This window comes from Taudactylus pleione, unplaced genomic scaffold, assembly GCF_031769625.1.
Source record: "Taudactylus pleione unplaced genomic scaffold, aTauple2 ptg000977l, whole genome shotgun sequence".
NCBI classification, from domain to species: Eukaryota; Metazoa; Chordata; class Amphibia; order Anura; family Myobatrachidae; genus Taudactylus; species Taudactylus pleione.
Window position 1 is genome coordinate 645097 of NW_028285378.1, and position 27477 is coordinate 672573.

The 27477-nt window shown below is 44.8% G+C and overlaps 1 protein-coding gene across 2 annotated transcripts in view; it reads right to left on the reverse strand.

The window, feature by feature from the left end:
- Positions 1-27477, reverse strand: part of SEMA5B (semaphorin 5B) — a 583078-nt gene that overhangs the window by 158080 nt on the left and 397521 nt on the right. For both annotated transcript variants that reach the window (XM_088460747.1, XM_088460748.1), the window contains 3 exons: positions 9648-9783; positions 8844-9051; positions 5960-6167 (listed from right to left, as the gene is read on the reverse strand). In XM_088460747.1, coding sequence (XP_088316873.1) covers positions 5960-6167; positions 8844-9051; positions 9648-9783 — 552 coding nt within the window. The remainder of the gene's footprint in view (positions 1-5959; positions 6168-8843; positions 9052-9647; positions 9784-27477) is intronic.

The window sequence follows — 27477 nt, forward strand, 5'->3', positions numbered from 1 at the left end:
ATTAACTCTGTACTCTACATTAAGTGCTGCCCTTAAATAGATATATACTGTACATATAATAAGTATACTGGTGTTAATATTTGTTTTGCACTTTATTTATATAAGTAAACAGGAAACCTACACAATGTATCATGAAAAATACATTAAGCAAGCTGTTCTGAATACCAGAGGTTTTTCTTGTTAAATCACTAGTATTGAGAATAATATCAGACACAACAATATGGTCACTGAGACCCTCCTACTACAGTCACTGTGAGGAGCTCTGCTGCACACGGTAAAGAGAAGTGCATTTTGATAAATGAAGACAGGATCAACACGTGCATCCTCCTTTAGTGATACAGCTCTATTTAATAAGAAGGGTAATGTAAAAGGCAGTATATTGTACTGTATGTAATAATGGAGAATGCACAGTATCTATGTAGGTATTACATAGAAGGTGTTACATTTACTCACGGAGTTAGATAGCACAGAGTAGTGTCTCACTACTATTTTATTTAGGACCCCAAGTATCAGTGTGCCATTGTTCTGTTACCCCAAGTATCAGTGTGCCATTGTTCTGTTACCCCAAGTATCAGTGTGCCATTGTTCTATTACCCCAAGTATCAGTGTGCCATTGTTCTGTTACCCCAAGTATCAGTGTGCCATTGTTCTGTTACCCCAAGTATCAGTGTGCCATTGTTCTATTACCCCAAGTATCAGTGTGCCATTGTTCTGTTACCCCAAGTATCAGTGTGCCATTGTTCTGTTACCCCAAGTATCAGTGTGCCATTGTTCTGTTACCCCAAGTATCAGTGTGCCATTGTTCTGTTACCCAAAGTATCAGTGTGCCATTGTTCTGTTACCCCAAGTATCAGTGTGCCATTGTTCTGTTACCCTAAGTATCAGTGTGCCATTGTTCTGTTACCCCAAGTATCAGTGTGCCATTGTTCTGTTACCCCAAAGATCAGTGTGCCATTGTTCTGTTACCCAAAGTATCAGTGTGCCATTGTTCTGTTACCCCAAGTATCAGTGTGCCATTGTTTTGTTACCCAAGTGTCAGTGTGCCATTGTTCTGTGACTACAGGTGTCAGTGTGCCACTGTTCTGGGACAACAGGTGTCAGTGTGCCATTGTTTTGAGATCCAAAGTGTCAGTGTGCCATTGCTCTCAGTACCCAAGTGGTAGTGAGCCAATGTTCTGGGACCCCAAGTGTCACTGTACGATTGTCATAGGACCCCGAGTGTCAATGTATTATTATTCTGAGACCCTAATTGCCAGTGTGTCATTGTTCTGGGACCTCAAATGTCGGTGTGTCATTGTTCTTTGACCCCAAAGCTCGTATGGTTCAACCATCGTTAGAAGCCATCAATTGTTTAGCGATTGGGCAAGATCTGTGTAGACCACAACTGTTGATGGTTCCTAAACATCGATTGATGGCTACCATCGATGGTGCAACATAGATGGCCACCAGCAATGGCAAACCACTTGTTTTCAGTCAGACCATCGATGTTTGCAAACCATCGATGGTTGGTTGCCATCCCTAAGCAGAGGCTCTGCGATATCTATCGATTATATATATATATATATACACATATATATATCGAACATATATATGTAGAGAACATATATGTATATATATATAGAACATATATGTGTATATATATATAGATCTATATATATCTATATATCTATATATATATATACATACACACACATATGCATATATATATACATTTATATATACGGTATATATGCATATATATATATATATATGCATATATACCGTATATATATATATATATGCATATATATACCGTATATATATATATGTGCATATATATATATATATCTATATATACACATATTTTATTACTAATATTATATTTTGCCCGATCACTGTGGCCAGCAGTGATCGGGACACATGGGGACTTGGGGAGGTGGAGCTGAGGCCGGACAGGAGTGGGAGGGGCTGCCGTGGTACGTAGCAGCAGCGGCGGCTAACACAGTGATCTCACAGATCACTGTGATCCAGAGCCACAGTGGGAGGGTGTCCCGCTAGCGGCCCGGCTACATAGCGGCAGCGGCGGCTACCAGAGCCGCCGCCACTGCTGCTTCTCTCACAGTGATCACACTGATCACTGTGATCCGGAGCCGCAGCGGGAGGGTGTCCCGCTAGCGGCCCGGTTACATAGCGGCAGCGGCGGCTACCAGAGCCGCCGCTGCTGCTTCTCTCACAGTGATCACACTGATCACTGTGATCCGGAGCCGCAGCGGGAGGGTGTCCCGCTAGCGGCCCGGCTACATAGCGGCAGCGGCGGCTACCAGAGCCGCCACTGCTGCTTCTCTCACAGTGATCACACTGATCACTGTGATCTGGAGCCGCAGCGGGAGGGTGTCCGCTAGCGGCCCGGCTACATAGCAGCAGCGGCGGCTACCAGAGCCGCCACTACTGCCTGTTACTGAAATGGCTGCCCGATCACTACTGGCCACAGTGATCGGGTCACAGCAGCAGCGGCTACATGAGCCGTGGCTGCTGCTTCTAGGGGGGTGCCGCTGGGGCTCGATCACTGTGGCCAGCAGTGATCGGGACACAAAGGAGGGGGAGCCGCAAGTGTAGATGGACCAGCAGGTCCCTCTGAGGTGGGCGGCTGCTGGAAGTTAACTTCCAGCAAGCCGCCCACTGTGTGTTTCTGACTGGTTGTATCAGATATGACCATGTCAGGGAAAGCCCAGTCTGGCATGGTCGTATCTGATACGACTGTGCCAGGCAAGTGGTTAAATAGGTTCTTATTAGCGTCTTTGTAAAAGTGGTGAAGAATGGCATAAAGCAGTATTATTTGGTGAAAAATAAGTAGTCCAGTCAAATTTGGGGTACTTGAAAATGGGTGCAAGCATATTTTTATGTCTGTAAAGTACTTTTTTTGGGGTGTTTTGAGGTAATTTTTTTTTAAATTTGTTTGCTGATTTGTCCTTTGGGGGGCTGTCACTAGGGTTCTGAGTCGACTCCCCACGTTTGCACCTCAAAATAGCGATTTTGCACCTGCTATGCACCTGCTATTCAAACTTTCCGTTTAGGTGAAATCGTCCTGGAATTGACTATGGAGATACTGTACTTTGAAAACAGGCGCAAAGTCAGAATCCGCGGAAACTTTTCCCCAAACAGCACTTTTTGCCTCTAATTGAATCCGGCCGAAACTGTCAATGTAACATTCTTGTGGGATCCCAAATGTCAGTGTACCTTTGTTCTTCTTCTTCTTATTATTATCATCCTTTATTTATATGGCGCCACAAAGTTTCACAGCGCCTTACACAGTACATAAATGAGCACACAAGAAAAAGTTAATAGTAATACAAAGCAATGCAAGACAAGCACATGGTTTATATACATTGCTGCATAACACAAGCAGCAGGGCCTCAGCAACCAAGTGTTAGGTGCCAATTGGGCAGTTAGGAGTAAAAGATACTATGAGTAGGGGGAGGAGAAGCACATGAGGGTCGAGGGCCCTGCTCGTGAGAGCTTACATTCTAAAGGGGAGGGGCAGACAGACAGGAACGACACAGATGGGGTAGATAGTGAGGAAGGAGCATGGAGCAGTGGGTTAGGATATGTGCTGTAGAATGTGTGTGTTTAAGATGACCTGATGTTATGTCTTAAATTCTTCATACAGAGAGATGTACAAAATAAAGTTGTAGCGCTTCCATTTTTGTGTGTTAAATTTTTGCATCTAAATACATCCTGATAAAAATGCAGCTATTATGGGACTGTCCTGCCATCCTAATACAGTAGTGAATACTTTAGTCCCAGCTGGGTGCTCTGCCATGCTCCTGTGAGTGGGTGCATCTCACATGCTAGACCCACAAATGGGTGCAGCCATACCCTACATGCTGCGGTCCCACAGGATGTTGCTGTATCTGGGTCCAGAATTTCTCTTGGCAGCCCTGGATGTGACAGGCCAAACCAGGAGGGAATGGGGCTTAGTGGTGGGGTAGCAAGGCCATGGAGGGAGGTGATTGAGAGTGGAGGAACAGGAAAGGCGGGGGAAAGAAACAGAGGGTTGGAAAGCAGACTGATCTCACTGCAGCAGCCGGAGCAGTCTCCTATGGCTGTGGGGGGGAGCGATCACACTGATCGCGCCTCCCACTGCTTAGCGCCAGGCTGGGGGGCTTACAGCGCGCCCCTTCCCGGAGCGCGGCGCCGTAGGCCACACCCCCTCCTTTACCCGGGCCCGGCCAGGCTCTCTACGGCCCTGAATAGGGGCCCTTACAAACTTTTGCTATGGGACCTTCAAATACCTAGTTACGCCCGTCTATGACTGACAGTATTGTAACAGCATATCAATGAATGACTGCGTGGTAACAGTGTATCTATGGCTAACAATATAGCAACTATGTATGGTTAACTGTTTATCAACAGTGTATCTATGCCTCAAAGTATAGTAACAGTATATCTATGGTTCATAGTATGGTAACTTTATATGGTTGACTTAATAGCAACAGCATATCTATGGATGAAAGTTTAGACACAGTATATGTATGGCTGGCTGGCTGCTAACAGCGTATCTATGGCTCACAGTATAGTAACAGCTTATCTATGGTTCATAGTATGGTAACTTTATATGGTTGACTATAATTACATTGTATCAATGTCTAACGATATAGTAAATATGTATGCTTGACTGTATAGCAACAGTGTATATCGCTCACAGTATACTAATAGTGTCTCTATGGCTCACAGTATAGTTACAGAATATCTATGGTTTATAGTATGATAACTTTGTATGGTTGACTTAAAAGCAACAGCATAGCTAAGTTTGAAAGTTTAGTAACAGTGCATCTATGACTGATGGTATACTAACAGTGTATCTATAACTGGCTGTATGGTAACAGCATATCTATGGCTCAATGTATGGTAACAGTGGATCTATGCAAGACTTTATAGCAATCTTGTATCTGTGGCTGACTGTGGCTATATAGTAACATCATATCTATGGCTAAGTGTATAGCTTGAGTGTATCTATGGCTGGCAGTATAGTAACAGTGTATTCTTTGGCTCACAGTATGCAGTAGTAACAGTGCATTCATGTATATGCCACTGACAGCACAGTAATGGCAAATATCTGGCTGACAGCTCCATCACTGTCTGTATACTCCGGGAGTTTACAGAACACCAAATTATTAGAAATGTGATTTTCCCTGGTAAAGCAGCTGAGCTGCAGACTAACAGCTACAAATGAAGTGTCTCTTGATTTTGTGGACTGATATCACAGCACCAAAGCCCTGCAGTAGAAATGGATTTTAGAATGCTGTAGAAAGTGTGATAAAACTTTGTGGAACGTGACAGAGAAATCATCAGAGGAGCTGCTCAGAGATGTTTCCACTGCTAAGTGACCACTGTGACACTACACAGCGCATCCCAGGGCTTCCTGTGTAGTGCCAATCAGCTGAGCAGAAATGGCTTTAATTTCTGATCTTTCACATGAATACAATGTAGAACAAGTGAATGCATATACCACTTTAATACAACCATGCCAGTCATACCACCTAAATACAACTGTGCCAGTCATTAGACCATAATATACACGTGCCCCATATCAATTACTACAACCATGCTTACCGTACAACCCTAATACATCTGTGCCAGCCATACTACTTTAATACAACTATTATGCCAATTTAATATATGCGTGTCCCCATACACCTTAGTCGAAGCCTGTCCCCATGCCACTTTAATACAATCATGCCAGCCATACCAACTTAACACAATTGTGCCAGCCATATTACCTATAATATAAGCTTCCCATATAAACATAAAAGACAAGAAAAGAACATATAGCCAAGTAAACAATTCAGAAACAAACACAACACATGAAAAAATGTCAGTGTATGGAAAATATCCCGTTTGTGAACCTCATATCTCGCAGTCAGATAAATCACTCATAATACATCACATCCAGTCAATCCAAAATGGTTCCCCACCTTACCCTTCTGTCCGGTACATGGAGCATCTCTCCAGGGGAACTTTCAGGACTCCATGGTTTAATCCCACAAAGAGAGATCGGTTGCTGTGCAGTATCTGTAAGCTCAGGATGGCTTCTTGCTGGCTGCTGGGCAGTATATGCATCTCTTCCAGGTAACAGCTCCTCAGACTTCGGTTGGCGGTGGACAGAGCCTTAAGGATAGTGCCGTGTTCTGCGAAGAGGGACATAGAAAACATTCAGCAAGTTATAATGTACTTTCCCTACATAGAAAAAATCTCTGTATATGGTCTGATGCACAAAGACAGCTTGTATTGGCCAATGGTTGCAGCATTGATGTTGATGCAATAAGTTATGCAAAATGCTGCAAAGTAAGAATGCTTTAAAAAATAAAAGTGTTAATAGTTTATTTTATCAATTAACAAAATGCAAAGTGAATGAACAGAAGAGAAATCTAAATCAAATCAGTATTTGGCATGACCACCAGTGGCGGATTTTGCCTAGCGGCTGCGAGGCTTCAGATCCCCCAGCAAAATCCACCCCCTCAGTGTAGTCAGTGCAGTCCGTGACTGCACTGGCTACACTGTGACTGGTAGTGGCTTCCTATTGGAAGCGCCACCTGCCAGTCACGTATACAAGAGGCAGCCCCAGGGGGAGGTGTCTCCTCCGCCTGGGACTGTCAGTCCTGGCTGCTATTAGCAGAAGGCGGCTTCCAGGACGAAGTCGCTACTCTGCCTTTCCGCCAGCCCTAACAGGCTCCTTGGGCCTGCAGACAATGCAGCCCATTGGAAGCCGTTGACATGAGCATGTGTGGCTCCCCGCTGCTAGTGCCGGTCCCGGCGCCTGACAGATCGTTTGCACAGGTGCCGGGTCCCAGCAAGAGGAAGGAGGCAGGAGCTGGTGAGTGACCCTGTCGTTTTTCAGTGGGGGCAGCCCCCCTCATCAAAGAGGGTAGGAGCCGCCGCTGGTGAGCACCTTTTGCCTTCAAACTGCATCAATTCTTCTGTAAGGCATATCATGAATGGGCTCTGTGTTTGGGCAAATGTATGGTTTTTTTTATACCTCTGTGGGGAGGCCCTTTTCAGATCTTGCTATGTGGCCCACAAAGTTCTAGTTATACAGAGGTTACACAGAGGTTCTGGATTTATTATGAAACTGCATGAGTTATCAAGTTTGCTCAGACTGAGGTTAAGAGGATACTTTTATAGCTTTCTCACAGTTTTTTGGCATGAGTTGTCAAGTTTGCTCAGACTGAAATTAAAAGGATGCTTTTGTAGCTTTCTCAGGTTTTTTTGGCAGACTCCCAATTTCCACTGGAGCCAACCCCAGAACCTTTGTAATTTAAGAGTGTCCCCAATTTTAGGGATTGTGTGACAGTATGTGGCACTGACGAAGTTCAAACCTTGGCAAAAACCTAATCTTGGTCAAACTACACCACTATGCCAAATTTGGTGGAGCGAAGTCCAAAACTCTGACCGTGCATAAAGGACAAACAGACAGACAGACAGAAAGACACACTTTCTATATAGATATGTGTGTGTGTGTATATGAATACATACAGTGTATTTTTTATGGTTCTTAATGGTATGCAGTACCAACAGCTTTTCTTTGTAGTATAATTTTTATTTATTATACCTAGTTTATCACTATGATCGGCAGTTACACCTACCCCATACTACGGGTAAGAGGTGAGCCTGAATTTGGCATGCACTGGGCATACTCATGACTCATCTCTGGCTATATGCCCCCGACAAAGCCCTGCTGCTGCCCTTTTGACTCCCCATTCAACTGTCACAGAGAAAAGACTGAGATGCGTACAGGTCAGAATCACTCATAAGTACTTATAGATGCATATGGAGTCACTAAATAATGTGCAATTTGCTAAAAACTAATAGATGCGGTCCAATATTTAAAAAAAGAAAAACTGACCTAAAGAGTCATTACATTATTTTGTAGTTACCTAAGCCACACCCATTTTTATTCAGTATAAGAAACTGAAGTGGTGGAATAAATGGCTACAGTGGACTAAGAGAATATCTCCCAATTGTATATAAACCCCCTCACACTTACACCATAGCTGTGCTGTTACCTGTGTAACCGCTCTTTGCAATCTGTAATTATTAGGTTATTTTTCATCACAAAATTGAATTACTTCTTATCTATTATAAGGCTTTACATCTAGTTATAATTAGTTATAACTTAGGGCCTGATTCACACCCTTTCGCAAGCGGCCGCTCGCTCGTATACGGCCGATGTTATGCATTTGCGCATGCGTATGCATCGCAGTGCGCGTGCGCAAACTAGATTGAGCATTGGGAATGTGTTCGCTCACCCAGCAAAGACAGCCCAGTGTAATGAGTGACAGGAGAGGCTGTTTGTGGGTGGTAACAGGGGCAGGGCAGTAGTAACGGGGGAGTGGAGGTGTGAACGCAGGCGTGCCAGAGTGTTTCAACGCCATTTCAGAAGCGTGCATAATTAACAGGCAGCGTCAGAGTACACGTCACCTGGCTGGTTTTTACACAAAATGCTCGCAATGCTTGTGTTAGGGTAAAGGCAAGCGCAAGTGCTGCGGTCAGATCCGATGGAACCTGATGTACCGATGGTTGTATATACTTCCTGGAGATAATGTGCGCTAGTGGGTGGCTAAAGACAGGCTGGTGGGTGTCTATAAACACAAATGATCGCTCGCCAAGACATAGTGGGCGTGCTTATGCCTTGCCGTGCGATCGCCTGCCTTGACGTCACTTAGCTGAATTTGCATACGCTGGGAGCGAGTGGCCACATCTAGCAAACGGGTCTGAATCAGGTCCTTAATCCCAAGAATGGGGAAGAGAATGGGGAAAGCAGCAGCCACTGATTTTATGTTCTACAAATACCTCTGTTTAATTACCTGTTCCTATATACATGACATGGTATAGGGTGTCCTTGCCCTGGACAATGTCCACCACCAGTTTGGAAAAGCGCACACTGTCCTGTGTCACCAGCGGATCCACCGACACTGGCTGGACTACATCATTCATAAGAAAAAGGCGCTGAGCATCCTGCAGGCTCCTCTCAGTAAGGTTCTCATTGGGGCTGTCATCATTCAGGATTCCACACTAGCAGTTAGGGAGGAAGCATAGTCAGAGACCCAAGCAGCCAATTATTGAGAACAGAAAGGAGTTATGGGTAACAGGGAGGACAGGAAAAGTAATGTGGGTTGCAAGTCAGGCAATGGAGAAAGACTGAAGAACAAGACACACGTGGATGTAACGTGTTGCAGCACACACAATTGACACAGGGCATTAAATAAATGATACAAGTGACAAAGAAATTAATGTAATGATTGAGACAAAATTGACAACATTTGTGCAGCTTCGAATCTCCCTTATTTGGATCCATTGTAGTGTACAGAGCCAAAATACTTTATAGGTGGCACATACACAATTTTGCATATATACCGTAAATATTATATATATAGGCAACGTTGTCTGTGGCTTTAAAATCTGAGGCATATTCTACATTGGCAACAATGAAATTGATGTATTGTGTTATAACCAACACAGGTTATGTGCAACAGGTCATAAAAAGTTATTGCAAAATGGGGAAAGAGGAATGCAAGATGAGGGAAACAATACTGCCTTATATGTGCCATAACATGACATTCTAGGTTCTACAAAGTCTCCAGCATAGCCTAGATATCCGCCGCTCTCACCTGGAAGTTGGGTATGGGGTTGGCAGTTGGTAACCAAGCTGATCGAGGGTTTTCCTGGTATCTAAATGGGCCATTGAACGCCTGAGTGATAGCGCTGAGGTTGAAGGCACAGACTGCTGAGGCAGCAATGCTATTTCTGAAATAGAATAATAAATAAAATCATAATCTGAACTAATATAAGAATGTTGTGTCTGTCTGTTTGTTCCAAGTTGTACAAAAACTACTGAACCGATTTTCATGACAACTGCATAATTTTTTTGTAGAAATTCCTAGAAATAACCTTGTCACGCTTGCCACTGGAGTATTGAAGACTGAGGTCCGGGGCTGTGGGAGAAATCGAGCGGCCTGAATATATGATCTCCTCATCCACAGGTCATGGACGTTGGCGAGACCTGGTCAATGGTGCGGAGTCTAACCTACAGGGAGGTGTTCACCAGTGATCCCTCCTAGCGGGATAAGTGTTTAGATGCACCCTGCAGGCAGGTCGTGGTCCTTTTGATCAGGTATCTAAGACCAGTGGGAATAGAGACTCACAATATCGGTGGCCTAGGGGAAATGCCGAACCAGAGGCACAATACACTGAGGGGATTCACCAGAAAGTGGTACCCAGGAATGGGTACTCTCATGTTTTTTTGTACTAGAAGATGGTACTTGAAGTGGTACACCGACAGAGGTGTACTGACTCACTTTTGCGCTAGGAGACGGCACTTGAAGTAGTACACCGGCAGTGGTGTACTGACGCACTTTTGCTCAGGAAGATGGCACTTGAAGTAGTACATTATATTTTGTTTTGCGCAGGCAAAACAGAAAAGAGAATTCCGTTTGTGGGGCACTCATATAATATTCCTTGTCACATTGGTATAGTGTATGTATTGGGCAGTATATTAAACAATTATAACTGCTATTTCTTAATATTTTCGCCAATAGATGTTTTTTATTACATGTATTGAGACACTATATTTATTACTGTCATTTATGATAATTATCATGATTCACATACATATATTTTATAAGGTATGTTTTAAAATGTATAATTTTTGTCATATTGCTAATAATTAATATTAAAAGAGTGCCCCACCAACGGAATTCTCTTTTCTGTTTTGCCTGCGCAAAACAAAATATAATATAGTAATATATTTGTTTCGGGGAGCACCACCAACTTTGTAATTTAACTGATAAAGAGATTTTTTTCATCTCATGATTTCATTGATATTGTTGGTATACCTCAATTATTTACCAATTAAGTCATAATAGATCCTGTGCATTTAATTTTTCCCAAAATCCCCTTCCCCCCTTTTTTTGACTTGAAGTAGTACACCAGCAGTGGTGTATTGACGCACTTTTGTGCTAGATGGCATTGGTAACGCAGTCAGGCAGAGATGGTAGTCGCACTGTTGCTCGAGATAATACTGGCAAGCAGGGGCGTAACTATACCTACGGGGGCCCCATAGCAAATAATTTTATAGGCCCCCCTCTCAGCCTACCGCCCCAGCTCTCGGCCCGTGGACCCCCCTTGGCCTGAGGCCCCCCGCACCCTCCTCACTCCCCGACTTACCTGATCCATGGTCGCGCAGCACAGGGCAAGCACATCTTCTCTCCCTGTAGGCTCCATCTCATTGACTGATGCTGGGAGGAGGTGACCACGCCTTCTCCCAGTATCAGTCAATGGGGAGAGCCGGAGGCAGAGCTGACTGGGAAGACGCGACCACGTAGCAGAGGGGCCGTGACCACAGAGCAGGTAAGTGAAGTAGAGGGGAGTGAGGAGAGTGCTGGGGGATGGGGGAGTGCGGAAGGGAGGGCCTGCGGACAGAGGCCCAGCACTGTAGGTGCAGGGGAGGGCCGGCCCCAGGTTGGTCCGGGCCCCATAGCAGCCGCACCCCCTGCACATACGGTAGTTACGCCACTATATATATATATATATATATATATATATACACACACATACACAGTATATACACACACACACACACACATATATATATATATATATCTCTATATATATATATATATATCCATATACACATGCGGAAATATAGATACAGACACTATGACACATACAAATATATCACATTACAAATATAAAAATAATATGGTCAGTGGCAGTGCACTCACTAGGGAGCATACCATGTTCAGAGGCACTGCAGGGCTCCAGGACACCATGTTGCTGATCAGCTGCAGCCTGTCCCCGAACAGCAGCAGCAGAACCAGACAGCTTGTTACCTGTCACCTGAACCACCTTCACAGAGCTGAGCTTAAGCTTGTTGGGCGTGATGGTAGGGTCCCATCGGTGAAGGGCATTTTGAAGCTGCCGTGATGGTAGCCGCGCAGGGGTTGCGGCTACAAGTGACGTCACGCAATAGAGGAGGAGACAAGGAGAGGGCAGTGCAGGAAGAGCTTATGAAGCCCAGTGCTACTACCAGCATCATTCAGTAATCAGTACACTACTTGAACCGCTGGTCAATGTGCAGGAGGGGGTTGCAGTTTCAGTGGGCTGTCGCTGACACCCAGGCTAAACTACTGTAGCAGGGTGCAGCGGGTTGCTTGCTTGGCCGGCGGGCCCCCTGAGCCGCCGGGCCCCAAAGCAAGCGCACCCCCTGCACCCTCTATAGTTACGCCACTGCTGGCAAGTTACACACAGGCAGAGATATTGATCGCACTGTTGCTCCAGATGACGCTGGCAGGTTGTACACAGGCAGAGATGTTAGAAGCACTGCTGCTCAAGAAGACACTGGGAGCAGGGCCATCTCTTCAATTGGGCTTGTTGGGCAGCCGCGACCAGTTGGTAAATTTCTGATATTTCTAAAAGCACTTTAAACCCCCCACCCGCCCGGCTTGGCCCCCCCCTCTCCTCAAGCACTCACCTCAGTCACACCGTATCACTACATGTCAGACAGAGTCTCTCTGAGTGTGATAGACGACTGCTGACTGGTTGATGAATGAGCCGCAGCTCTGCCCAGGCCAGGCAGTTTGGGCGTTGCCTGCCTTGAGAGCTGCGGCTGGCTCCTTCTATGTGTGCCGCTCAGCCGCTGCCACTGCATACTGCGTAGTTTAGTGTCCCGGACTGGAGGATCCATTGTCCTTGTCTCAGCCTCCTCAGGACACTCCTCTGCCAGCCACTGTCTCTGTCCCGGAGACTCCCGACTCGGCCACAAGCGCTCGCACGGCAAAATAAGGGCTGAGCTCAGCTGTGCAGTGTCGAAGCTGGATAATTGGCTGAGACAAAATCAACTCAAAATAAGATCAAAACGACGCCATCTTGCGAATGGCCGCAAGACACCATTTTGGAAACGAGATCGGCAAAACGCCATTTTGCGAATGGCCGCTCAGCGCCATTTTAGCTAAACTCACACTTAAGTACATATGGCGATGCTATTATTAGCATTAAGCGATCGCATCTTTTTCCATACCTCATACACACATTAATACACATAGTTGCGCTGTTAACATGTCGCATATTAGCGAATGCATAAGGCCCAGTATGAAAAACGCTATTCATTAGCTTAGTGAGCACGCATCTGCCCAAAGTTAACTAGCGTCTTTTTCCATATCCCTAATACTTACATAATGCACACTTACACAAAAGGTTCCATAGCTATAAAGTAAAAGATCCAAGTTTTATACATTTATTACAAATGCTGTGAAATAAAGACTATTTTGGTATCTAAGGTTTAATACGTGATAAGTAAGCCGTGTTTGGTATTGTACTGATGTGCACTTCCTCAACAGCTTTCCGGTATCATCGGTGAGAAGATCGCAACATGCATTCGCAACTTATGGACCGTAGAGACTTAAAGCACCAGAATGTACATTGTAAAACCAACAGCCAAGATTTGCATGAGGCGGGGAAACGGAGGCAGCAAGCTGTTAGAGGCTATCTGTGTCCATTTGAATCAACCTGGTAAAATGCCCTGTAACAAACGCACCACGATGGGGAACCAATGGGATTAGCAACAAACTTCTCTATTGTATTGTCTATTTCTGTAAGGGTATAAATGTGTGTGTTGTGACCCCAGTCTGGAGTCTTCTTGCTGATTGCTGATTGACGGAGGTTTCTTGCTGATGCCGGGATCTAGTCCAGAGCGCGTGCGCATGTATGACTGTATCTTGGGTCTGTATAATTCTTTGCGCTAAATTGTACTTAGATCACAGTATGTAACTGACTGTACTTTACTTGAATAATACTTTGTGCTTTGGAAACACATGTTCAAGGTCTAAAGTCTTTATTTTACTGTATGACTGCGTACACAAATAGCGGCAATATTACAGGTTTATAGGCAGGTTTTAGAAGGTATAGAAAGGGTGCGTATAGAGGTAGAAATCCAGTATCCTTAGTTGGGGGCTCGTAGAGTGAGGTCACTTACCTACTCACACGATATACCTACGGTTATCGATATCTCACCAAAGGGTGGATAGTGGCCACATGCAGTTTTAACTGCAACCACTCGGTGCTGAAAGATCGCTACCCGTTATCGTGTGAGCAAGGGACGCTGACTAGAATCCAGGGACAAGAAAGGAAAAAGTTTGTTTTCCTTTGTTGATAGAATTTCATGCTAAAAAGGGTGCCGCAGTATTGCGAACGTGGCTGAGTCGCATTTTTGCGCTCGCAATAGAGACGCACTTTTGCGTACGCAGCTAACGTTAGGTCATACGGTTGTGCAGTAGTCGCATTATTGTGTATGCGACTAGTCGCACAATAGCGTATACGTACACAATAGCGTATACATACACCGTGGTAGTGCTGCCACGTGTTTGAACAAAGCTATTGAGTTTACATTTTTCAATTATTGCCAATAACTGGGGTAACGTGTATTTTTCTGCGCAGGAAAAAAGTGTGTAACTGTGAGTACTTGTTTAGGGTGTAACACGGGACCTAAATGTTAAGGGTATCATAGGACCCTTAAGTGCTAGGCGCAGGAGTTGGCCTAGTGACTCGGTAGCAGCTTACCGTTTACTTTACACAAAGCAGGTGTATGGGTTGTTATTTTTGTTAGGGTTCGGCTCCCAGCGTGATTATAGCGTTCAGTAATCAATGTGTGTGATCTGTTAGGCTTATTTGAACACTATAATTGAACCGCATAATTTTGGTTAAATTGTGATTGTGAGCTGGTGAGAGGGTGGACGAAATCAACTGGAAAACAAAGGGTACTCTGCTGCCCCCTAGCAGTTAAAAGGTAGTCAAAAAGGGATTGCTGAGTGGAAGCGGCCTTTACTTCCGTAGGTGAGTGGAAGCATCTAGAAGTCCTCCATAGGGTTTATGGATACACCCTTTTTCAAAGGCGTCCGCAGGTAAGTGAAAGTATCTTAATTGTCTTTCACCAGTTTAAATTTTCATTGAAAAACGTAGGAGTTGTCCCAAGATGGGAGCCACGCAAACAGTAGAAATGTTAGACAATGATGTTCTGCTAATGGAAGCGCTGCTTGGATCGGCCCGTCGTATTATGCATACTAAGTACGGTACTTATGCAATAATGTATTGTGACGTATTGTTTAAAATCACGAAGAAGAGTGTTAGACCATTTCCCAGGATTGGTAGTTTTGATAAAGATGTATTGGATAATGTCCGGGATCACATCAGTCTGATGCGTTCTCGAGAGAAGAAGGTAAAATATTATGAATGTTTAAAATTGTGGCAGCATGAAGGGGATGTGTGGCTTAAAAATGTGCAAGCGACACAAACTAGCGTTGCGAAGGCATTGCCAGCAAATCCACCCGCGGCGCTGGATTGCAAGGCCTGCGAGCCGCAAAATGGTGTACACGTGCAGAAAGGTAGCGTTGCGGAAGGTATTGCCAGTAGTTCACGCGCACCACCGCCACCTTATCTGGATGGTGGTGCAGGTACAGTTATTGAAAAAACTCATAAAAATTTAACAAGCAATTTGTACCCTCTCTTAAGTAACCATAAAGAAAATGTTTATGATGTGGATGATGAGCCTATTGTCATGTCTGCCGTTTCCCATGCTGTACACGTTAGATGCGGTACCACGACAAGCCCAAGTTGTGCCACCATCTCCATCAGTAACAGAATGGGAAGTGTTAAACTCCTCTGCGCCCGTTTAGGAAGTTGTTAATACTATACGTTGCAGCAACAGACTAAACCCCCAGCCAGTTAATAAGGTCAAAGGTAGCAATGCGGCCGGTCTGCATCCCATTCGGACAATCACTATTCCGAATGGGAATGCGGATGCGAATGGAGTTGTACCTACAAGTGATGTGGTCATGCATTGTCCTTGGACAAGAGCAGAGCTAAAATCCATCATAAATGATTTCCCCGATCTCAAGAAGGAATTAGCCAAATGTCAAAGATTTTTGAGAAATTTGGGTAGTTCTCACGAGTCCACCAATAAAGATTGGCGGGTGATGTTAAGGGCCTGTCTACCACGCAATATCAACGTGACAAAATTTATCACGGATTATGTATTGGATGGTGACGTTCCCTTAATAGACCAAGTGAACCAAGGTAACATTACCCGTATTATAACTCAATTGGGTGTATATTTTCCAGTAGTAGTTAACTGGAACAAAATTTTCACCATAAAGCAAAAGGAAAGTGAATCTGCAGAAGATTATTGCGACCGGGCTCTGCAGGCAATTACCCAGTACACTGGGTTAGAGGATATTAAAGACAGCATTCACCACAGGGGAATGATTGTCACCATACTCATGAATGGCCTTAAAGAGAACCTAAAAACCCGGGTTCAGACCTCACAGCCTGGCTGGAGGGGAGTCACAATAGATACCCTCATAGAATCCGCCATAGACCATGACAAAAAGATCTCAAAGAAGAAAGAGACACAGAGCGAGAAACTAATGGCTGTCAGTATTCAAGCTCTGGAAGGAATGACTGTAACATCACAGCCAGCAGACACACCTGCACCCACACACACACCTGCACCTGAACAGTTACATGCCCTCACTAGTCCCACACCACTGCAAACACAACCCCATCCCACTTATCCTACACAACCACAAGTCCCATACTACTCACAAACTACATATTCCCCACCATATCCTTTCCCTCAATATCCTTACCCATACCCACCACCTCTCCCTCCTGCTCAACTCGCACAACAATCCTTTTCTTCATCCAATCCACGAACGTGCTTCAATTGTAACCAGCCAGGACATGTAAGTAGGAACTGTACGGAGAGAAGGGCAAGACCCCCAAATCCGGGAAAACCTGGATATCCCCATAAGGGATATGTACAGAGACCAGCAAATGTCCAACAGGCACCAGCTCCAATTGTTGCCGTTAATGCTTTATTGGAGAGTGGAAGCCAACGCTAGGAGTCAGGTCATACCTGTAGTCAGGTTAACGGGAGGTACTAGGGAAGAGCCAGTCATGATGGTTGATGTAGCTGGTACTAAATATCATTTTCTTGTAGACACAGGGGCGACCAGGTCAGTGATAAAATCTCCAGTTAATTTACAGGTAACCAACGAGACAGTACCAGCAATGGGTGTAACGGGTAAAGTGCAACATTATCCTTTAACAAAATCCACGGAGGTTACTATTGGGCCGCTGCATACCAGGGCTTCTTTCCTTCTGGCTGCAGCAGCTCCTACTAACTTACTGGGTAGAGATTTGTTATGTAAGATGGGATGTGTCATATATTGTACACCTGATGGTGTATTTTTAGATATCCCAGAGAGAGTTGCGCACGAGGTGAGGGATATATTGGACACTCCCCAAAGGATAATGTATCATTCTACCAGTGTAAATGAAAATCCATCTCAGGTAGATCAAATGTTATCCCAAAATCCAGATTCACTTTGGACCAAGGATGGACAGGACACTGGATTAATGGCAAACGAAAGCCCTGTAATGGTAACTTTAAAAGGCGGTAGGCAAGCTCCAAAAATTCCCCAGTACCCACTAAAACAGGAGGTAGAATTAGGGGTTTATCCAATAATTGAGCGATTATTACAACAGGGAATTTTACTTTGTACAGCTAGTGTAGCCAATAGTCCCATCTTTCCGGTAAAGAAGAGTGGTAGGAGGGGTTATAGGCTGGTACAAGACCTTAGAGGTGTTAATAGGGTAGTAGAGAGACAATTTCCCATAGTGCCAAACCCAGCTGTCTTATGCAGATCCCACCAAATGCAACCCATTTCACTGTCATTGACCTCTGTTCTGCTTTCTTCTCTGTACCTCTTCATCCTGATTGTCAGTACCTATTCGCTTTCACAAACAGGGGGGTACAATACACATGGACATGATTTCCACAAGGTTTCATAGACAGCCCCAGTATCTTCTCCCAGGCCCTGCATGACTGTTAACAATCCTTTCAACCTGCCAATGGTAATTCAATATGTGGACGATTTATTGCTATGTTCTGATTCGTTTATGTCATGTTTAAAGGATACTAAACTTTTGTTGCTTCACCTCTCGCACACAGGACACAAGGTTGCTATGGACAAACTACAGCCGTGCCAATCCAGAGTAAAATATTTGGGACACTGCCTAACCAAGGGGTTACGACATCTCACAAATGACAGAATCCAGGCCATATAGAACATGATACTGCCGCAGAACCAGCAGCAAATTCGTACCTTCTTGGGAATGTGTGAATACTGTAGAATGTGGATCCCAGGTTTTTCTATTTTGGCCTTGCCTTTACAGGACTTAGGACCTCATTCAGAATCGGTCGTTGCGGCCGCACGGTCGTAAGGTAAAAGGGGCCGGACATGCAAATGAAGCGCTCGCAAGTTGCGTCGTTAAGATGGGATCGTTAGCTGGTTGAGCGAGGGGAGGATGCGGCCGTAAGACTAAAAATACGCCCCATTCTCGTTAGCATTAAATGTAATCTCCGGGCATATAAGGATTAATCGAGACCATTGGGAACCATTGGAGCTGCTCGTAGAGCTTAAGGTTGACCATACCCTCTCTTAAACACTACGATCAAGTCAGTGTAAAAACCTCCCATGTCACATGTGCCATGACACTACTTAGTTAATTATGCAATCCCATAAAACGCCGTTTGCATAGTCAGGCACGCCTGCGTTCGGATCTCCACTCCCCCGTTCACAAGCACCTTCCCCTGTTACCACCCACAAACGCCTCATCCTGTCACTCAAACTAACGACCTGGCTGTGTTCAAGGAGAGAGCAATTTCTGATCGTAATGGCTAGTTTGCGCATGTGCATTGCGAATTTTACGCATGCGCAGTTTAGCGAACATCGGTGGCGTACGACCGAGCGGCCGCAACGACCGACTCTGAATGAGGTCCTTAGTCTCTTCCTCAAAGCCCGATCGTGTCATACACACAGAGGAATCAGAGCAGGCTTTCCTTAATCTTAAGGATAGTCTGACAAAAGCACCTGCATTGGGAATACCTGATTATGAAAAACCTTTTGATTTGTATTGTACGGAAGCCGATGGTTGTGCTGCAGGTGTCCTCACACAAAAACATGGTGATGCCAGTAGACCCGTAGCATACTACAGTGCCAAATTGAACACTGTAGCAAGATCACTCCCAACGTGTTTAAGAAGTGTCGCAGCGACGGCTCTATTGGTGAGTAAAAGTGAGGACGTAGTATGATATGATTGTCTACACTCCCCACGCTGTATCTGCTCTGCTGAACTCTGCCCAAGCCAGACGTGTTTCTTCAGCTAGGTTTACCAAATGGGAACTAGCTCTAATTGCACCTGCAAACATCACTGTTAGACGATGCAGTATGCTGAATCCAGCAACGTATTTACCATATGTACAACATGATGTACAAAGGGTGGAAGGAGACGAGTTGCTGGTGGGAAGTGAGTTCAGCGGACATAATGATACACACGATTGTATGGAATATCTGAATCAGACCTTTACTGCTAGACCTGACATACGTGACAAACCTTTAGAGAATGTGGATGTGACATTTTATACGGACGGGAGTTGTCATAGACAAACAGACACAGGTGAATTATGTACAGGTTATGCTGTTGTAAATGACACAGACATCATAGAAGCTGAACCTCTTGGTCCTCCTCACTCAGCCCAGGTGGCAGAGTTAGTAGCACTAAGAAGAGCGTGTGAACTGGCAGCAGGCAAATCTGCTAACATTTACACTGACTCTAGGTATGCGTTCAGAGTCGTGCACGATTTCGGAGCTCTATGGTGTCTGAGAAATTTTATGACCGCAGCAGGCACACCAGTTGCACATTCCAGACACATAAAACATCTTTTAAAAGCAATCCAACTGCCGAAAACGGTGGCAGTAATTAAGTGCAAAGCCCATACATGTGAGAGTGACTCGGTGTCACTGGGCAACAGCAGAGCCGATGAAGCTGCAAGATGGGCAGCAGGGTTAAAAATGTTTTTACCAACAGAACAAATTATGTCTTTCCAAACAATTGATATGCTGAAACTAACTGAGATGCAAAATTTGTGTTCAATCCAGGAAAAGTCCATCTGGTAGTCCAAGGGATGTGGGCAAGAGTCCTCCTGGCTCTGGAGGGATGGACAAGGTAAGCCAGTAGCCCCCAAAGCATATTACCCCAGCCTGGCTGAGGCAGCACATGGTCTGACTCATCTGGGAAAGCAAGGTATGTGCAAATTGGTGAGAGCATACTGGTGTGCACCGGGTTTTTCTTCACAAGCAGAAAAGAGAGCAATGTCCTGTCTGACCTGCTTGAGGAAGAACATAGGGAAAGCGATCCCTACCGAACCATGCCACATTCCACCGACTGATGGACCTTTCCAGGTGATACAAATTGATTTCATCCAATTACCACCCTGCAGGAATCTCAAATATGTATTAGTGTGCACTGATGTATTTTCCAACTGGGATGAGGCCTACCCAGCGGCCACTAATACTGCTGCGTTTACTGCCAAGAAAATAGTACAGGAGTTTGTATGCAGATATGGTATCCCTAAAATTATTGAGAGTGATAGGGGTACCCATTTCACAGGTGATATTTTTCTAAATATGTGTAAACTGATAGGTATCAATAATCGACTTCACACCCCCTACCGACCACAAGTAAAATCATGGCAGAGACTGGACTAGGATGGCCAGAAGCATTACCATTGGTCCTGCATAGCATAAGGACCACTCCTAGACCCCCTCTAAATCTGTCCCCATTTGAAACACTGTTTGGTAGACAACCTCATTTGATTATAAGTCCACAGGAAGACTTGAAGGGTAACAACGAGGTAACTGTAAAGTATCTTATATCAACGAGTTAACAGTTAAAACAGCAACAGCAGAAACTGAAATTGTTGTCCTATCATGTCCCTGAAACTAACTGTCATGATGTTGAACCAGGAGAATATGTTATGATCAGAAATTTCTTGCGTTCAGGTTGTTTGACTGATCGGTGGGAAGGTCCATACCAGGTGCTGCTGACAAGTACTACATCTTTGAAGGTGGCTGAGAGAGATACCTGGGTCCATTCCACTCACTGCAAAAAGGTCAACCAACTGGTGGAGAAACAAGGTGGAGACAAGGCTGATAACGCGGACCTGTCGATCGCAAGCTTGTTCCGGGAGGATTGAAAAGGTCACCATCCTGATTGGTTCGACAATATCCGGTTTCTGTGTCGGGGGACCGATAGAGGAGATGGGAGCTGATGGCAGCACTGATGGAGTGGAGTCAGGAGGAGTGCTATGCCAATCAGGGGAGTGTTTGACCAATCTTAGTACTATAATTGTTAAGAGAGCTGTTATTTCGGATACTCGGGAACGGTGTGGAGGTTTATCGTCTGAAGATTCCTGTATTTGTGAGTTTTGTGGGTCCATAGTTGATGAGAACTGTATCCAATGGTGCCAACCTAAATATAACCCGTACTGGGGTGAGTATCCTTTAGAGGATTATCATAGTATGGCAGGCAAGTTTTAAATCAAACTGATTATTGGGTGTGCTCACATGTTCCACAGGGTCAACAAAATGTAGGGTTGGTACCATTTCCGCAGAATATCACGGAAATTTTAGAATTGCAAAAAGGGAAAACCTTAGATGGAAAATTCCTCTCATCCAAACCACCTCATTTCAAACTATATCAATTCCAAGCAGATAGATCACTTTTGTGGTTGAACATAACCAACCCCAATAAACCAGGGAATTCAGAAGTGACGGGGAATAATCAGACGATGACCTTCTCACTGAGAGCTGATAATGAGTCTATAAATCATGATCTGTTATGCTCAATTAGATCTAATGGGAGACATTTTAGGTATCGGTATACATTGAGTTCCACCAAAGAAATTATTGGTAAGGTACCAGATGGATATTGTGCTAAGATAATACAACCAGAAACTTGCATGTACCAGATGGAAGAGCCTGAGATAGGACTGTTTGCAAGGGAAATGTGTTTATTGATAATGATGCATACTATTCCTTATGTTCTCTCCGATAATGTATATGTGGAAGAAAAGCGCATAAGTGGTTCTCCCCGACTTCTGAAGGTTTGTGTTACCTAGGAAGAGTAGTCCCAGAGGTTATGACCCTCACACATGTTGAAATGCTCGGTATTCATAAAAACACACTATCACCATATCTTCACACACAGTATGAATACAGAGGCAAAAGAAATATGATACCTGGTGACTTGCATAAAGCCACTCAGTTAATTAGTGAGACAACTGGCTTTCAAGTTTTAGTAGCATTGGATCCCACCAGGATCGCTCGGGGTACACAAAATTTTAGATATATCCAGGATCTTGCTAAATTGATAGATAATATCACCGAGATGTATGATGACACCTTCAGGTATACAGGGAGAGAATTGCAAGCGTACAAGAAAGAACTGGTGCAACACAGGCTAGTGTTAAATTATTTAAGTGCTGTCACTGGAGGATATTGCGTAACTTTGGCCACCCAATTTGGAGTGAAGTGTTGCACCTATGTCACCAATGATACCAGCGATCCCAAGGAGGTAATAGACCGAAAGATGGATGAAATTCTGCAGCTGAAATGGGAATTTCGGAAGAACCATAATGCTTCAGTGGATGAAGTAGAGGAAAAGGTAGAGTAATGGGTGTCATGGTTGAACCATAATAACATTAAGTAATGTATATATGTACGCGTAAATTAATTTTAAATCAGAGTGTGATAGCATGTTGTTCGCTATCAAAGGGTGGACTATCGAAGCTGGATAATTGGCTGAGACGAGATCAGCTCAAAATAAGATCGAAACGACGCCATCTTGCGAATGGCCGCAAGACACCATTATGGAAACGAGATCGGCAAGATGCCATTTTGCGAATGGCCGCTCAGCGCCATTTTAGCTAAACTCACACTTAAGTACATATGGCAATGCTATTATTAGTATTAAGCGATCGCATCTTTTTCCATACCTCATACACACATTAATACACATAGTTGCGCTGTTAACATGTCGCATATTAGCGAATGCATAAGGCCCAGTATGAAAAACGCTATTCATTAGCTTAGTGAGCACGCATCTGCCCAAAGTTAACTAGCGTCTTTTTCCATATCCCTAATACTTACATAATGCAAGCTTACACAAAAAGTTCCATAGCTATAAAGTAAAAGATCCAAGTTTTATACATTTATTACAAATGCTGTGAAATAAAGACTATTTTGGTATCTAAGGTTTAATACGTGATAAGTAAGCCGTGTTTGGTATTGTACTGATGTGCACTTCCTCAACAGCTTTCCGGTATCATCGGTGGGAAGATCGCAACATGCATTCGCAACTTATGGACCGTAGAGACTTAAAGCACCAGAATGTACATTGTAAAACCAACAGCCAAGATTTGCATGGGGCGGGGAAACGGAGGCAGCAAGCTGTTAGAGGCTGTCTGTGTCCATTTGAATCAACCTGTTAAATGCCCTGTAACAAACGCACCACGATGGGGAACCAATGGGATCAGCAACAAACTTCTCTATTGTATTGTCTATTTCTGTAAGGGTATAAATGTGTGTGTTGTGACCCCAGTCTGGAGTCTTCTTGCTGATTGCTGATTGACGGAGGTTTCTTGCTGATGCCGGGATCTAGTCCAGAGCGCGTGCGTATGTATGACTGTATCTTGGGTCTGTATAATTCTTTGCGCTAAATTGTACTTAGATCACAGTATGTAACTGACTGTACTTTACTTGAATAATACTTTGTGCTTTGGAAACACATGTTCAAGGTCTAAAGTCTTTATTTTACTGTATGACTGCGTACACAAATAGCGTCAATATTAGAGGTTTATAGGCAGGTTTTAGAAGGTATAGAAAGGGTGCGTATAGAGGTAGAAATCCAGTATCCTTAGTAGCATGAATCAAATAACTGGCAATCCTATAATTATAACATGGCAAAATCTCACTATGACAGGGTTTATTCCTGCAATAATACCATATCATACTATAATATGGTATTATTATTAATAACAATACTATATCATACTATGATATGGTATAATACCATATCATAGTATGATATGGTATTATTGCAGCAATAAGCCCTGTCATCATAGTGAGATTATAATTATAGGATTGCACAGTTATTTGATATTATTGCAGCATAAGCTCCAGGGCAGTGCGAGCGACATGACTGATCATACATTGCAGCCTATCTCCAGTGCTGCAGCTGCTGTGGGAAATTGATTTACTTGTGGGGACAAAAGAGTTGCAGGTACATGATTTGACTGCAACTCCACTCCTCTGGTTTAATTGTATTGACCATTTACATTTTTTTTCCCGTGAATGGGTGGGTAGGAGCCCCAGTGCATTGCTTTGCCCAGGGCCCACACTGCTGTTAAGACAGCCGTGACTGGGAGCTCAATGTATGAAAGCAAGGGAACCTGGAACGAGGACTCAACTAGTTACACTACAAGCGACAAATGTTGTTCAACTTCCTGGAGTTCTGGGGCTGGATATATACCCATAGGTAGCAGCTAATAGGAGGACAGCGTCAGCTGACTGAGACCACGCTACCATTGGTAGAGATACTGTCACATGAGAAGGACTGTCATGGCGGCGCCCATGACGGAAACCCCCATCTCTGAAAACAGGGCCTCCCATGGAATCCTATAGCACCTAAGACAAAATACTCAGCACGTACCCCGCCGCTGCACCAGACGTCTGACCGCACGAGAAGTCAGGGGAAGCCGGCACAGTGGTAAGAGACGGCCGATCCTACCCTGACAAACCTGCACTTTGTTACATCTCAATCTGTCAAGTTAGAGTTGGGCAATAACAAAAACCTTTTTTTAACTTCATAATGGCAAGAGATATGTTTGCCATCATGCGCGCTGCTAGTAAGGGGTGGACAAAGAGGTGCTTTGGGCCCATATATCCTTGAAAAGGATAAGCTACATAGCAGTCTATGCACAGGGCACACAGTGATATTGGTGTAAGTGGTGGGTGAAGGCGATGCTGTCACCAGTCTGTATAGCGTGGATGGTCACATGGGCCCACTAGCGACAGGGCCCCTAAGCAATGCAATACAACTAGAACAACTCAAATACCAAAAAAGTTGGCAGAAGCGATTTTGTTGAGGAGGAAGCTGCGGGCAACAGCTAGTTACATAATAATGAGTCATTGGGCACGATTCAGCGCAATGCTGAATAGCCCCGGGAGGGAGCTCCGGAGCTATTCATTCAGCATGCTCTTTAGTCCGACAGTTGCCAGTTAAATTGGAGAATAACGGTTCTCGCGACTTAACCTGGGTGTTTAGTGGCGAGAACCGGCATTCTCCAACTAAAGTGCCAGCTGCGAGGCTGTTTTCACCACGAAAACAGGCTTGCGCCCCAATACTTTTGTCGGATTTCTCCTCGCACCTTCAGGGGGGTGCAAGAAGAATACCTCCTTCCCAGGGCTATTCAGCATCGCACTGAATTGAATCGAGGCCATTGTGAATTAGTGATACAATGCAACAATAATGTTTACAGGCTCAAAGTCTATATCAGGACTGGCCACATTATGTACATATGTACTGTAGTAATCAAAATAATAAGAGGCCTATATAGTTTGCAAAACTGCTGAGTTACGCTACAAATCCTCTTTGGCAATAACACAAGCCCTCAATTAGCACTTGTGGATCTAGCCAAGAATTACGCCAAGGTGCATGGGTTTGAGGAGCTAAAGAAGAGGAGGGTGTCCACTTATGCATATTAAAGCAAAAACAAGATTTACTGATAAATGATTGGAGACACTGGAGTGACTACTGTAGGTGCAGGGGGTGTGGCTGCTATGGGGCATGGGCCGTCTCCAGGGCCCGGTCGTCCCCCTGCACCTACGCTGACAGGCAAGCCATGGTTGTGTCCTCCTTCTGCAGTGTGCTGCGCAGGGCAGACACACCTGCCATCCCGGTCGGCTCCGCCTCCGTCTCTCCTCACTGAATGATACTGGAAGGAGGCGTGGCCGTGATCTGGAGATGTCCCAGCAAGCTCAGCACGGCCACACTTCCTCCCAGCATCAGTCAGTGAGGAGAGACGGAGCTGACTGGGAGAGGAGATGTCCCTGCCCTGCGCAGCACATACTGAAGTAGGACAACCACGGAGCAGAGGTAAGTCGAGGAGAGGGGAGGGGGTTGGAGCCGCGATGGATGCAGGGGGGGCCCGTGAAAATGTTGCTATGGGGCCCCCTAGGTCTAGTTACGCCCCAGGTTGGATATGATGGATTTTAGGTTACTCTTTGCTATGCAGCGAACATCCATTTTCAATTTGTATAAGGATTGAGGTTTGCACAGCATGATAAGCTGTCGCACATCAGGTCTTGTACTTACAGTATATGCATAATGGTGAGCACTTTGCACCTTCCTGTGTAATTTCTAAGCGGATTCTCTGCACCAGCACCGTACTCAAATCCAGCCGGGGTGTAATGCCACAGCCAGGGTCTCCCCCGGCCAAAGCATTATCACCCCAAGCCGGTCAGTCGAAGCAGGGGATCTCAAGGGCGGTGGGATAAAAAAAAATCCTATTCTCACCTAAGTCATTGCTCTGGTCTCCGCAGCATCTAGGGAGTCTTCTCAAAATAACAAAACAACACCCAGACCAGTTTGTACATTAGCGATGTATGTGTGACCATATACATCGCTACCCAGTTAATGACTGCAGATTCCACATGGACACTGTCAGTAGCCAGATCCGCCAGCCAATCAGCGGCCGCTCTACAGTTAGATTTTTTTGACAGGTAACCCATTGGAATTCTACTTGGAGAAGGGGACCGAACATCTGTTAGCAGGCAAGTATGTGTGAGTGTTGTAGGTATGTAATAAAATGTTACTTACTACGATGTGTGTGTCTTGTGGTTTTTTTAACTATTTTTTTTACAGCGGGGGTACGGGTGCTGCCGCCTACTGGCACTTGTATTTCCACAAGTGCCAAAGGGCAGGCACGCTGGCACCTGCAGTTCCACTGTAAAAAACAACAGTTTAATTCTATTTTCATCACTATTATCCAAGCACCAACTGCCCAGGGGTGCGGGGAAGAGCCCCGGGCTTCAGCTTAAGCCTGGGGTCTTTGGGAGTGGGGGGACCCCTTTATTGGGGGGTCCCCAGCTCCCCTGAGATCCCCAGCTTGGGCTGACCGGCTTGGGGTGATAATGCTTTGGCCGGGGAGACCCGGTGTAAGGTCCCCTGGCTGTGGCATTACTCCCTGGTCTGATTTGAGTCCGGTGCTGGTTTTAAATATAGGGGGAGTCCTACGCAAATGTTTCCCCTTATTTTTAAAACCAGGACTGGCTCAGCAGCCCAGCGCTGGATCCTAAAATACGGGTGAACCCTACTCGTTTTTTCCCCCCGTATTTTTAAAAACCAGGACTGGCTGAGCAGCCCGGGGCTGGTTATGCTTTTTTGGGAGGGACCCAAAGTAATTTTTTTTCTTAAATTAACCATTTAATCACATTAAAAAGACACAAGCAGCCTTCACATATCTCACTATTATGTGCAGGC